Below are 12950 nucleotides of genomic sequence, written 5' to 3'. Positions count from 1 at the left end.
AAAGCCTACGCTGAATCACTTCCTACAGCCTTTAAAACTGTATTTGCCAAATCCTTGGCAGCCATCTCTCTTTCACATCTCAACTGACTTTAAGCCAGGAACTTCAGATTATATTAGATTCTAGTTACACCTAAACCTCCACCGGTCACAAAACCACAGCAACTGCTTCAAACAACACTAAAAATCCAAAGACAGAAGGATTTACAACAGCAGAATATTTCTCAGCTCATTGACTCTCGGCAGAGAATCAAACCAAACCAGCACACCAAGAGGCCTAGCGTGGGCCTTCAACAGCGTTAGCATCACCCGCAACAGCTCCTACCTGGAGATGTCTTCTGTTCCGCCACTGGAACAGTTGCTTAACCTAATCAACCTTTGATGGGTCGGGCGGATCCGCCATGCACCTTGTAGGGAGTCCTCAGCTTGATAGTAGTATATCCATAATCGATCAACTGCTACCTCCAGATGCCATTATATCTTTTTTTTTTTTTTTTTTTTTTTTTTGATGCCATTATATCTCCTCAGAAAGTCCATGGTCGGGTCTCCCCTTGTGTGCTGCTCTATTTAGACACAAAAAATGGCGTCACTAACGTTATCGGTGAAAAAAGACAAAAAATTTAGAATAAGGTTTCCGAAAAACAACTTACCGAATAACCAACGCAGCGATTTCAAACATGGCGCTCCCGTGGCCTGCTCGTAAGTCAAATACAAGACGCCAAACTAGGCCTCGTGGCAGACGAACACTGACATGATTTCAATCGGATTCCGCGTCTTGGGAGATCAGAAAATATAATTTTTAATCCAGGTCCCAAAGTTCATGAATTTCAGACCGACAGCCTCATGTCTCCGTACGGCCAGATGCTAGCAGCGTCTTTTTCTTTTTTTTTTTTTAAACGCTCAAGTAGAAGTTGCGCCATATTTCTATCTAACATGGCGCATGCGCGCCACGCTTATTAATAACAAAAATGGCGCAATTCGCCACTGTTGCCAGATTTGACATTTTCCAGTCCAAACACAGGGTAAAACTAAACCTGTAAAACCTGCCCAACTGAAAAAACAGTACAACTCTAAACCTCTAATAAAACTCATGTTAATAGCACTATGTGTTTTATTCATAATCTTTCCCTAATATATTTTAAGAATAATTTAGAGAAACAGCAAAATTTTACATTAATTTTTTTATAATGTAGGACTGAAGATTTATTAATTTTTTTTAAGGTTTCAAAATGTATATTTTTCTAAGAACTAATACAGTTTTAGAAAAATTAAGAGAAAAACTAAAACTATATGAGAGACAAACTTGATTTTTATGTTTTCAAAGCTTAATACCAAACTGCTGCTCAAGTATGTCCTGACTCTTATGGGGAATGAAGAGTGTCAAATGACAATAAATAACTTATGTAATAATTATTCAAGTGTGCCATTAATTTTTAAAACTCTTCACTGTCCATAGATCTGTGTCTTTTGATCTGTCTTTAAATAATATATGTTTATTCATAAATTGCTTATTTAAAAATGTACAATAAAGTTTTGTTAAATACATTTTTCTTGGTCTTTGATTAATTTTTTGCAAATATAAGTCAACACATCTTAATTAAATGTTCAGCTTGGATTTCATTTAAATGCAAATCATGAGCTTCTTGTCGTTTTTGATGTTTATGAACTAAATGAACTTTATTTACTGGTCAGAATCCAGAGCTGTGCAGATCATTACTTCGACTGTGATCTCTACAGAAACATAGACGCTCAGCCTTCAGTGAAACCACCAGTCAGATTTTTTTCTGTCAAAAAAAAAATCATCTATTCCAACCATATTTATTATCTTTCAAGTCCCTTACTTGAACCATTTACTGAAAGAAAGTTGCAAAATTGCAAAATAAAAACAGAATTTTCCTCCACTTTTCAATTTTCTATAATGTGTTTTGAAAACAAATTCAACTTAGAATAGCACTAAAGCTGGGTTTAAAATTAAATTAATTTTCTTTATTTTGGGTTTTTTGTTAGGGCGGGTCATTTTCGACCCGTAGGACAAGGGGAGTAAACAGAATGTTAGGATTACACAAAGGTTAATGGTGATGGAAGAAAAAATATATAATTTTAAAGAGACATTCTATTGATGGTAGAACAATAAGTGCCTCCATGCATTGCAAGGGAGGCTGTGACTGACTGCTCTATGCATATGTGGCAGGCCCCAATAACCCAGTAAGTTAAATATTTAGAAAAAACAATAATTTTGAATGTCAATTTTTAACTTCAACAAATTTGTAGTAACATTCTTCAAATATATATATAAAAACTAATAGGATTGATTTTATGTGTACAGTATTTCCCCATTGCTTTGAGTACTTTTATTACATTAAATTACCGCTAGGTGGGGCAAGAAGCTTTTTTTCCGATTCATTGAGGTTGTAGCTTAATTAACTGTAGCTTTAAACCTGTTAATCTGCTTGGCTTTGTGTAAACAACATTATTTTTATTTTAAAATAATATGATCCCAGTAAAAATCAAAACAAACAAAAAAACCCCACATGTTTGAGTTTGATGCTAAAACGATTGAATTAACAGTTGAGTGTTTTTATTAACACTATGCTCTTGAAAAATACTACTGTTGCTTAAAATTTAAGGAAACTTTGGGTTTTGAGTGTTTTTGGAGTCAACAAAAGGTATAATAAATAGTCATTACCGATTTCATCCTTCGTAAACAGTTACTGTGATAAAGTTGTACTATTTGTGGTACTAAGAGTGTGTGACTCAGTGAGCTACAAGTTAATTAGAAAGGTATGAAATTCCACGCCTGCCTGAAAACAGACCGTGTTGATGGCTAAATTCACCAACACTACACATTTAGCTCCCTGGTAGTGCTCCTTTCCAATCGTGCCCGCGCAGGCGTGGCTCTTGGGCTCGTGCCTGCCACCCCTCCCCCAGCTACAAACCCCATAACGGTGGCGGCGCGCTCCCGTGAACTAATTCATTGTATCAGACTGAGACAGGAGGAAGCAGCGAACGACTGGGCAGACTGGAGAGCCGCTTAGCTTCGAGAAATACTGAAAAACCCGACCGCTTGGCACATAAACTGAAGGTAAACTACTTTCTTGATTACATAATGTTTTAGATAAGACACTTGTTTCGTGTTGCTTAGTTTAAAAGTTTAGAACATTAATTTATAAAGTTGTCCTTGGTTTTGGGAGGCCGAGCCAGCGAGGCTAAATGCTAGCGCGGTTAGCTTACCGTAGCTAAGTACTCTGCCCCCCACTGTCCGACCTCGGTTTCTGTGCTTCTTCCGCAGTCGCCACATTACTTTGTTTTAAAAAAAAAAACCTAGGCGTGTTAATTCAGAAATATGAAGACAAAAATGTATTGCACATTTCACATACGGTCAATGTAGGTTTTAATGGGGACTGCGAAAACTATGTCAGACTTAAAAACTGAGCCTCAAAGACTGGCCTAGATTTGCGAGCCGTAACCAAACAATGAGGTCTTTTTTTCCTTCCCTTGGCTAATCAGGCGGCTTCCCATCCCTCAATCGTTTCTTTTTTTTGGTAAAATTAGTTTCCCCCAATATGTACGGAATATTAAGCTACACTTAAACAGCTAAGTTAGTTAAAAGACTACATTCGCGTTAAACGTAGTTTTTTTTTTTTTTTTTTTGGTAGATTTTGTGCCACATTAGTGAGTAGACAGCATCTTTATTCAGCTAAATATATTCGGCATTTAAATATGTATTGTTTGTAATTAATTTAACCTTCACTAATAAGCATATAAAATATATTGATATGTAAGTTTGGTGTGTGTCGGGGCCACCCACCCATTCTTCCACTGCGGACACACTAGCCATCTGTTGCCTCTGTGATGACGCCATCTTTCTGGTGACCCACCCAGTGGCTTGCAGTTTAGGAAAAAAAAAGAAGAAAGTTTTTTTTTTTTTTGACACTGGTAGCTCTCGATGGTTATGCGCTTTTCTTTTTTTTATTTTCCGTGACTTCCTCGTAGGGGTTTGCCGCCCTTCACGTCAGATGTCGGTTTTCTAACTGGTTAAATGTCTCATTGCTCCAGGCTTTGGGGTAATGACATCCTTCACGTTTTTTATTTTTTCCAGATTAATTCTCTTGTGTTTTGTGATTAAAAACAGCAACGGTCTTTGTTTTCTCTTCCCCATATTCATGTCTGCCAGTGGTGTCTTAAATATGGAATATATTTAATCTATGCATTGCTATTAATTATTTATCAAAGCATAAAATTACTTCATAGAGGCACAGGTTGTATTATCCCTACATAAACCAAAAGTTGAATCGTTAATTAAAAAGCCTAATTTTGCTCAAATAACTCATTAAAATGTATTATATTTGGGGTTCTTGCCAGTGAGTGGCTTGTATATAGCACATGAATATTGCTGTGATTCTTTCGTTGTGCCCAAGACATGGGTGGGTGTGAGCAGGATTTCACTGCAGGGTTGTCATGCTGTCAAGCTCAAATCTGTTTAGTAAATTCATCTTTTCAGTTTCACCAAGGGAAGTCAGCCACTGTCCGCTGTAAACAGACGACCGCTTAACACCTTTACTTTGGGGAAAAGATCCTCCTGTAAATGAAGGATAACACAAGCAAGCTTAGACTATGTGTTCATGCTTTGTTGGGTATTGAGTGTAATTTGTCTGTAATACATATTGGATAGCTTAAGCCCAGTTTCTGAAGCTTTGCTTACTTAAAGATTATTACGTTTTTTTCAATGCTGACACACTTTCCAGATAGTGCTTTCTTTAACTGTTTATTTTCACGTTAACTACATCCGCTGTTGGTTACACATCAGATATGACCCCAATAAGGCAACTTAATTTTGTTTAAGCTGTGAGATGTTGACAGATGATTTGTAACATCACTATTCTTATAAAAGTCCATTTGAATTATTTTGATTTAATATAATAAATTTGACAGGTTAAAGGACCACTAATTATCTGATTGTCTTGCTGCTGCTGTTGTGGTGTCTGCGTTGATGATGGTTCAACATTGGTGTGACGCACCACATTGCAAACAGACGTAATTGTCTGCGCAGTGATTACTTGGTTGAATGGATGTTTTTGTAATTTTCCAAGTTACCTGAGAACAGGATCAACCTGTCAGAATCACACAAATATAAAATGTTTGGTTTCCCTAGCTTTAAACTCTCACGACCACTGAAAAAAAAAGAATTTAATTAAAGTCTTAAATTGAAGACTTGTGTGATATGTGTGGTTATCCACTTAACATGTTATGATATTTGCAGATGTTCTTTCTAGCCGTTTGTGGCTGCCTTGCTTTAAAGCCTGGAGTAAAGTACACATACTATGCACTGAATTCATCTCACTTAATAGTGCCAGGTAACATCTTGTTAATGGGCAATGTCTCAGATCGTTGTCCTTTTTTCTTTTCTTTTTTTTTTTCCCATCAACCTAAGAATAGAGGTCTATTTAAAGCACAAGTAGGCTGGACCCAGTGATTGTCATTCCACAGGTTAACTCTCAGTCCTGTTAGTCAGCTTGGTAATGAGATGTTGGGAACAAGTTTGGTTTTGTTTTCCATAACTTTCTAAAACACCAGAAGAATGTTTTGCTGAGTGATTTTTCGATTTAACAACTAAACAAATCAAGCAGCATTATTATAAGATAAGATGTTTTAATTACGCATTCCAGTTTCATCTACACATAGTCCATTTCCTAAACACTCATCAGGTGGTAAAAGCAAAGGACCTGCCAGGTTTCTGTCTGAGGCTAAAATATTTCTCAGCCTTAAATAGCAGCTAATTTTCTACTCTGACTGTGTGGGATATTTCCTGCCAATAGATGCAACTTCATTCTGTGTAAAGGACAAGATGATGAATCATCGTGTAAAACGGTAGCTAGCTACTTTGGTAATGCACCAAGATCCATATCACACAAGGCGTAATGCCTGTGGGAAAGCGTTTCACTTCACACCTCTGCAACACCTCGGGTAGCTGTATTTTGATATGGTGCTTTTTGAAGCCTCTGGAGTCAGTTTGGTGCTTTGATTAGTTCACAAATATATTGATTGCCTCATTGTCCATTGGTTTTTGTGGCTTTGTTTAGATAAACTCCTAAACAATGTACTCTACTCAGTCCTTCTCTATCCCTACTGAAAGAGTTGGGAAATCTTATCAGAAGAGATTCCTAATAGGATCCATCTAATCATCAACTCGGTGTGTTTGAATAGGAATCAAAGCCTTTGGTTGTGACAAAGTAAGATATATCCCTGATGAATCCTGTCAAAACTCTCTCCTCACAGTAGGACTGGCTGATTAATCTGATTTTATCAGTTAATCAAATTCTGATTAACTGAAGATTTAGTCTTTAGAAAATCTGGGGGGCGGTGTTCCTCCACCAATGCAGTGATGTCACCCTGCCCATGGCCTACTATTTCATTTTACAGTTTGAATTTGGTTGGACTTTGAATTCAGGTCAACTACCATGATGATTGAAATGAAGCAAGGTTTTGAAAATATTTTCTATCATTTGTAATTTCTTTTTAAGAAAAAAGGCAAGCGGGAAAAAATTTAAATCAGAATTGGTATGAAAAAAATCTGTGATTTTGAGCCACATTGCCCAACCTTAGTTCAGTGTTCATCTCAAAACTGTTGACTTCTCATTCATATGCCATTTTTACTTTCATTTCTTACACTCATAATCCTGCACCCTTCCTGATGGGTCACATGAACGCAGTCCTTTAAAAAAAAGGATTGGTTATCTGTGATGAAGAAGAAGCTCTAACCATAATTGTTGGTGCCTTTTGGTGGTCCGAGTTTTGCACAATTGTTTTCATTGCTGCTAGTGGGTTTTATTTTCTTTAGCCTTTATATTTTTAATTGTTTATGCCCATCAAATTTACACACCAACTAACAGATCTCATCCTTCCACTGAGAATCAGAAGCTGCTTTAAACGATCTGTGCTACGTCTCTTCCTCACAATTAAGTGCGGTAGGTTTAAAGATTTGGTGGGAGACGCATAAAGAGCGTTTGTTGAAAGCAGGTCACTTGTATCTGTTTTCCCACTGGCTGTCTTATTCAAACACTGACCATAGACCGGCCTGCAGGCTGCAGCCGTCCCCATTTCGTCTTCTTTTTAACCTCCGTCATAAAGGGAACGTTCTGATGTTGTTTGACATCGCCGTCCTACTTAAGACTATTCATGAAGCATTACGGCACCTCACAGGGCTTTGGTGCATCTGAGATGAAACCTGATGGGAACAGGCTGTGAATGAAGTGTTAGCATCATAATCAACCTGGATGTTGTCATCAGATTTTTTGAATATGACTCATGAGCTTGTTATTCTTTTTTTCTTTGTCAGAGGCTAACAAAGGAGAGCCATTTGCATAGCTAGCTCTACAGATCCAACTAGCGTCTACTGTAAGCTGATGAGTCAGAGAACACAAGACTTTTAAGGAAGTTATTATTATTATTTTTTTTTTTATCCAGCAAACAATGAAGGCACAGATTTGGCACCATTGTAGCAGTGTGTTTTCTATTAAATTAATCTCTGATGATTGAGGTGTATTTAATTTCCTCACTGTGAATAAAGTAACTGTCCACACCCTTTTGATGGTCAGAGATGAGTCTCATTTGTTTACCTGTAAGAATCTGTGTCATTATTTGCCTGGACTTCCTTTAACTCAATTGGCCACCTACACTCTAGTGTTGGTCTGAATTACTGGAGCCTTGGCTAAATGTGACTTCCTGGCAGCTCACATGTTCCTGCTCTGTGCTGTGATTGTTTGATGGCGTGTGAGAACAGGAAGCTCCGGGTATTTAAAGATCTGGAACTACGTTTTGCATTTAAAGCGTGATTCCAACCCGTCCATTGGGGCAAACTGACAACCACAGTCTTTGAGATGAGCCAATCCTCTGACACAAAACTGTTGACTGTTTTTGGTCATTTATAGAGTGATTAAATGTCAGCTAAATATGTACAGTCAATACTTTAATTTGACATTGAATTTTATCCTCTCTGCCCAGGTTTGCTGTACCTGAGGTTGTGAAAGCTGCTCTTTAGTCTGTGTGGTTAAATGTGTCGAGCATGGTGTTGCATCTGCACTATGCAGATCTGCGCTAATTACACATTGATTCTAGAGGGCAAAAATGCTACTTTTTATTTTATTTTCCTTCAGATGATGATGTTTTGCCTAACCGCACCTATTTTTATTGCTCTTCTCCAGGGATGGCAGCCATCCGTAAGAAGCTGGTGATAGTCGGCGATGGAGCCTGTGGGAAGACTTGTCTTCTTATCGTCTTCAGCAAGGACCAGTTCCCTGAGGTCTACGTTCCCACCGTGTTTGAGAACTATGTTGCTGACATCGAAGTGGACGGCAAACAGGTTGGACAATCTTCCTTTTTCATGTCCTTTCATGGGGTGGAAGCTTATTTACATAGTGGTTTTTGTATGATTACAGTAGGTTTTCCATTTCTCTGTGAATCTATGTAGATATAGATTTTTTTTAATGAAACTTCCTGACACAACATGTCACTGGCCACAAATTTGGAAGTCCTGACCTAGTTCTTGGTTAATGGGATTCTGGGAAGCCGAGACTGAGTCTTTAGTGGCCGGTTAATTTTTAACCCTGTGTGCTGCAAAGGACAACACAAGCTACTTCATGTGGGTCAGATTTTTAGAACGGTCTTCATCCTGTCTGCCTCGTCTAATTGCATTCTGTTTGGTCGGTTTGGGCTTTTATAATTTATCAAATTCCAATGGGAATAAAGTTTTTCTGTTAAAATGAAAGTTAAAACTCCTTCCCTCTTTCTTTTTCCCCCCTTGTTCCCTTTTCTTAAAACATGTAGCCGTGTTCTCATGTTAATGTTTGTTTGCGTCAGGTTGAGCTGGCTCTCTGGGACACGGCCGGTCAGGAGGACTACGACAGGCTGAGACCCCTCTCCTACCCAGACACTGACGTCATCCTCATGTGTTTCTCCATAGACAGCCCCGACAGCTTGGGTGAGTACAAAACCACACAGGCGTTCAAGCATGACATCCCCCCCCCGCCCCCCCCCCCAAAAAAAAAAAAAAAAAACTTAATGCTTCTGCTTTTTGCAGTACACTTTCCTGTTTTGCCTATTTTCTTTAAAGCAGTTTGTAGATTGAAAACATTCAACTTTAGTTTTAGAGCTTCTTGAAAAGGAACATTTGACATTTTTTAGTCACACATTTTCCAATTGTTTCTTTTCCAGATCTTCTAATCACATTAAAGTTATAATGATCCCATAATTTTTATAAGGTCAAATTAGATAATTAAGAATATCAGATGGCTGTTGAAATTAAAGGCATATATATAAAAATATAGTTTTTGTTGTTAATCATAATTCTACAATACACCTCCTACATTAAACACTATGTAACCCAGTTATTTTTCTTTTCTCTTTAAAATGACAGAAAATATTCCTGAAAAATGGACCCCAGAGGTCAAGCACTTCTGCCCCAACGTCCCTATAATCCTTGTAGGAAACAAGAAAGATCTACGTAATGATGAGCACACGCGTCGAGAGCTGGCCAAGATGAAGCAGGTGCCTCTTTTTATGGCTTATTTCAAATTATTTAGGTCATTCTCTGAATATTTCAACATTGTTTTGGGGTACCACAAGGCTCTCTGTTGGTATTTCAACTATTTATGTGTATTGATATTTACAAAACATCTGAATTGGCCTGGTGGTAAGAATTTACACACAAACAGAAGGTGTCGATATCTAAACACCTTCAATATCTAAATTGTTTGTTAAAATAGTTAAAAATCTTATCATACTGCAAATAAACTCAGTAAAGATAAGCAAATGGTAAATCACAAACATTTTTATTAATTGTACTTTATTGACATATTTAAGTACATTCTACTTTACTATCCTATTCATATGAACTGCACCATAATTTGGACTGTCAAATTATGCTACAGTTTGAACATTGAACTAAAACTATGTCTAAAAATTATTCAGCTTAAAAACCAAGATGTTATTTTTACAAGAATCAAGTTTTCATTAGATAAATCTTTTTCATTAAGATGTCAGTGATGATGGTTTTGCTGTCTTTATTTGGGAGCTGCGGTGCACAGACTTGGTTATTCTATAGTGGTGAATAATTGTCTAAAGGGGAGGCTGGATCAAATAAATGTCAACCATCATGAACGTGTGAAGTTGAACCGACTCTTGATTTGTCTCCTCATCCCACAGGAACCAGTAAAGTCGGAGGAAGGCCGGGACATGGCCGGGCGCATCGCAGCCTTTGGTTATATGGAATGTTCTGCAAAGACCAAGGATGGCGTACGGGAGGTGTTCGAGATGGCAACCAGGGCGGCGCTGCAGGCCCGCCGCGGAAAGAAAAGCAATAGATGTGCACTGCTGTAAAACGGCAGACATATTTGGACTGTTTTCACCCTGGGCTGTTCTACCCGGGGATAGGGCTCAGTGGGGAAAGAGGGATCACTAGAACGAGAGGGAGGAGAGGGAGGGGAGGGAAGGGGAAGAAAAGACTGCAGTACATGACTACCGCTGTAAACTGGCTGTTTGTTGGACTCTATTTACCCTGGGACTCGGGTTTAGGAAGGAAGGAGCACAGTAAATGACTGCCGCTGTAAACCTTCAGGCTCTTCACCTGTGTGCGTTTCATTGGGGCGGGAGATTTACACCAGCTACCAGCCGACAGCTGGTTAGATTTGCTCTTTTTCGGCAAGCCACTGACACTGATTGAGATGATCGAGGAATCCCAGTCCGCTGTTAAAATCAGACTGGTAGACCTTCGTTTTAAGGAAGACTGAAGTTTAGTTGTTTTTGCCACAAGGGGAGGGGGGAGCTATTCCTCCCGTATGCTTTAGGCTGCCGTTGGACCACAAAGGTTGCCATGACGAAGCAGACACCAAACCAGAGCAGCATCTCTTAGTTTTTGCTTGATGGATTACTTGAACTTCTGCAAAAGTAGGCAAACACCAGTGGACTCTTATTAACTGTATCCTCCCACAAATAGCCTTCCAGTGTTCATCATGAGCTAGGAAATGGTCTCCAAGATCGGACATGAGCAGCGGCAACATGCTCACACCTCTTTGCCTCTTGCTGTATCTAATCCTGCGCTTACACACTCCCAGAGACAAACGCGCTGAGATAATCCACAGGTCGCCTGATATAGAGCGTTGATTGTAGATCAAATTTGATAATCTCATTTAAAGCGAGTCATCACCAGATCTGGTCGTCAAGCTGTCGGCTTCTTCTGTTAGCAGCATCCAAAAGATTAGTTGTGGCCACGCTAGGCAACCAAACACTTGCCTGCTCTGCTGCTCTGCTCTGCTCCTGGTGCATCCACTTTGATCGGCGATCATTTGCATGCTCTTTTTCCATTTAAATCAAGTCAGCCTGAATCAGTGGAAGTGGCAGAGGAATCGACGTCCCATTGGACGGCAGAGGTAGCTTTCTGCCCCGCATGGCGAGGCCTGAGCAGCTCCAATCCCTTCCTGTTCCACTTAGCTGACCGCTGGTGCTCACCTTGCCCTGACGTTTAGACCAGGACAAAGAACAAGGAGAGGGAGGGGGGGTAATACTGTTTACATGCACAAAAACTGATCCTCTTGTTTGAGATGAACAGTGAAATCCTTGTTTAGGCATGTAAAGAAAGAGATTGAACACACAGTAGGGACAATTCTTTTTTTATTATTATTATGTTTTTAGAGGAAGTAAGGGGCCTCTGATGGACCGTTATTTACATATTCGAGTTCTGCTAGTAAACTACTTCCATCTGCTTCATCGGTGGAGTGGGCAAACAAAAACACATTTATCTGGGAGATTTTCCACGGGAACGTCTCACTCATCAGGTTGGTCGGCCAGATGGATTTTTGTGCAGGTAATCTTAAGTTGCTGTGCAGTGAAAGGATTAACCTCCTGCTGTTCATTTTGGAATATTTTTTAAGACTTTTTCTTAAAAGATGTATGGCCAGTTTTTATTTGGGTTAATTAAACAGTTTATTTTGTAATGTTTAACTGGCAGATTCAGGGTCTCTTGGCAGCATTATACCCTCCTGTTCTTATTCCTGGCCTGCTGGGTGGAGCCTGTTCCAGAAACCAGTCTTGTGTTGTATTTGTATTTTATTTCCAGCTTTTTAAAAAAAAGTCATAAACACGTCTATCAGTATTTAAAAAAAAAAAAAATAGGAGGTGGAAGTCTTTGGGAATTATTTGTGTTGTTGCTTTAGTTTCTTTGTTGTTGTTTTATTTTATTTTTTTCTCGGCGCTTTACCAGAAGTTTTCTGATGATTTACATTTGGTTGTAAGAAACCGTCAATCATCCCTGCCAAATGCTGTTGTTAGGCAGTCCGGAGAAAGGCTGGCCTCTCGGCTGCCTGTCTAGAGCATCGCCAGGGCCACGAGTGCTGGCTTTATTTTTTTTTCTCCTCTCCTGTTTGTTTTGCACACAAACCTGGCTGAAAAGACGGAGGAGCTCGGGGGCATAAATCAGCTCGACTCATAATGTAGATTTTTTTTTTTTTTTTAAAGATTTTACTCTTGATTTTTAAATCCTGATTTGTTTTTTTTCTTGGATGCGGAAGCAATGACGTAAGCAAAAGAAACAGGAACACCACGCTGTATGCAAAGTCTGTAAATATGAAATGAGGGGGTTTGTTCATACTAGACTATACACACGCACATGACTGGAAACTGTATTTGTAAACTAGCTTTGGTTTGTGTAATAAATTACTTTCTATAACACCCACCTTATGCTCATTGTGGTTTTAAGGGTCTTTTTTTGTAAATAAAACGTGTGACAGGAATATGACAGGTATCCATTCTTGTGCTTCCTGGTTAGCTAATGGTCTATTTTAAGTTTATTACACCATGAAACTTTTTTCTGCCCAATGGTGGACTGAATTGGGCGTAAATACAATGGAAAGCAGTAATTTCCTTTGTTCTATGGTATATTTCTAGATCAGAAACACATTGCA

General features: G+C 38.8%; 1 protein-coding gene and 1 long non-coding RNA gene across 2 annotated transcripts in view; one reads left to right on the top strand and one right to left on the bottom strand.

Moving 5' to 3' along the window:
• The window catches only part of LOC103154005 (uncharacterized), a 26576-nt gene extending 25488 nt beyond the window's left edge, over positions 1-1088 (bottom strand). The window contains exons 1-2 of the long non-coding RNA XR_477875.2: positions 648-1088; positions 323-560 (exon numbers count right to left, since the gene is read on the bottom strand). This is a non-coding gene — a long non-coding RNA (uncharacterized LOC103154005). The remainder of the gene's footprint in view (positions 1-322; positions 561-647) is intronic.
• A 1864-nt stretch (positions 1089-2952) lies between these two features.
• On the top strand, positions 2953-12724 carry LOC103154003 (rho-related GTP-binding protein RhoA-B-like). Its single transcript, XM_007575132.2, has 5 exons — positions 2953-3079; positions 8199-8356; positions 8854-8974; positions 9410-9540; positions 10198-12724. The coding sequence occupies exons 2-5, from the start codon at positions 8201-8203 to the stop codon at positions 10369-10371; spliced, it is 582 nt and encodes a 193-aa protein (XP_007575194.1). The 5' UTR covers positions 2953-3079; positions 8199-8200; the 3' UTR covers positions 10372-12724.
• The last annotated feature ends 226 nt before the right edge of the window (positions 12725-12950 follow it).

Source organism: Poecilia formosa, unplaced genomic scaffold, assembly GCF_000485575.1.
Source record: "Poecilia formosa unplaced genomic scaffold, Poecilia_formosa-5.1.2 Scaffold370, whole genome shotgun sequence".
Classification (NCBI taxonomy): domain Eukaryota; kingdom Metazoa; phylum Chordata; class Actinopteri; order Cyprinodontiformes; family Poeciliidae; genus Poecilia; species Poecilia formosa.
The sequence above is the reverse complement of the archived record's forward strand: the minus strand, read 5'-3'. Positions and strand labels throughout refer to the sequence as shown.

Coding starts and splice junctions, on each gene's coding strand:
- LOC103154003 (XM_007575132.2), top strand. CDS start 8,201: ATGGCAGCCATCCGTAAGAAGCTGGTGATAGTCGGCGATGGAGCCTGT. Junction 8,357..8,853: donor TCGAAGTGGACGGCAAACAG/GTTGGACAATCT, acceptor TGTTTGCGTCAG/GTTGAGCTGGCTCTCTGGGA. Junction 9,541..10,197: donor AGCTGGCCAAGATGAAGCAG/GTGCCTCTTTTT, acceptor CTCATCCCACAG/GAACCAGTAAAGTCGGAGGA.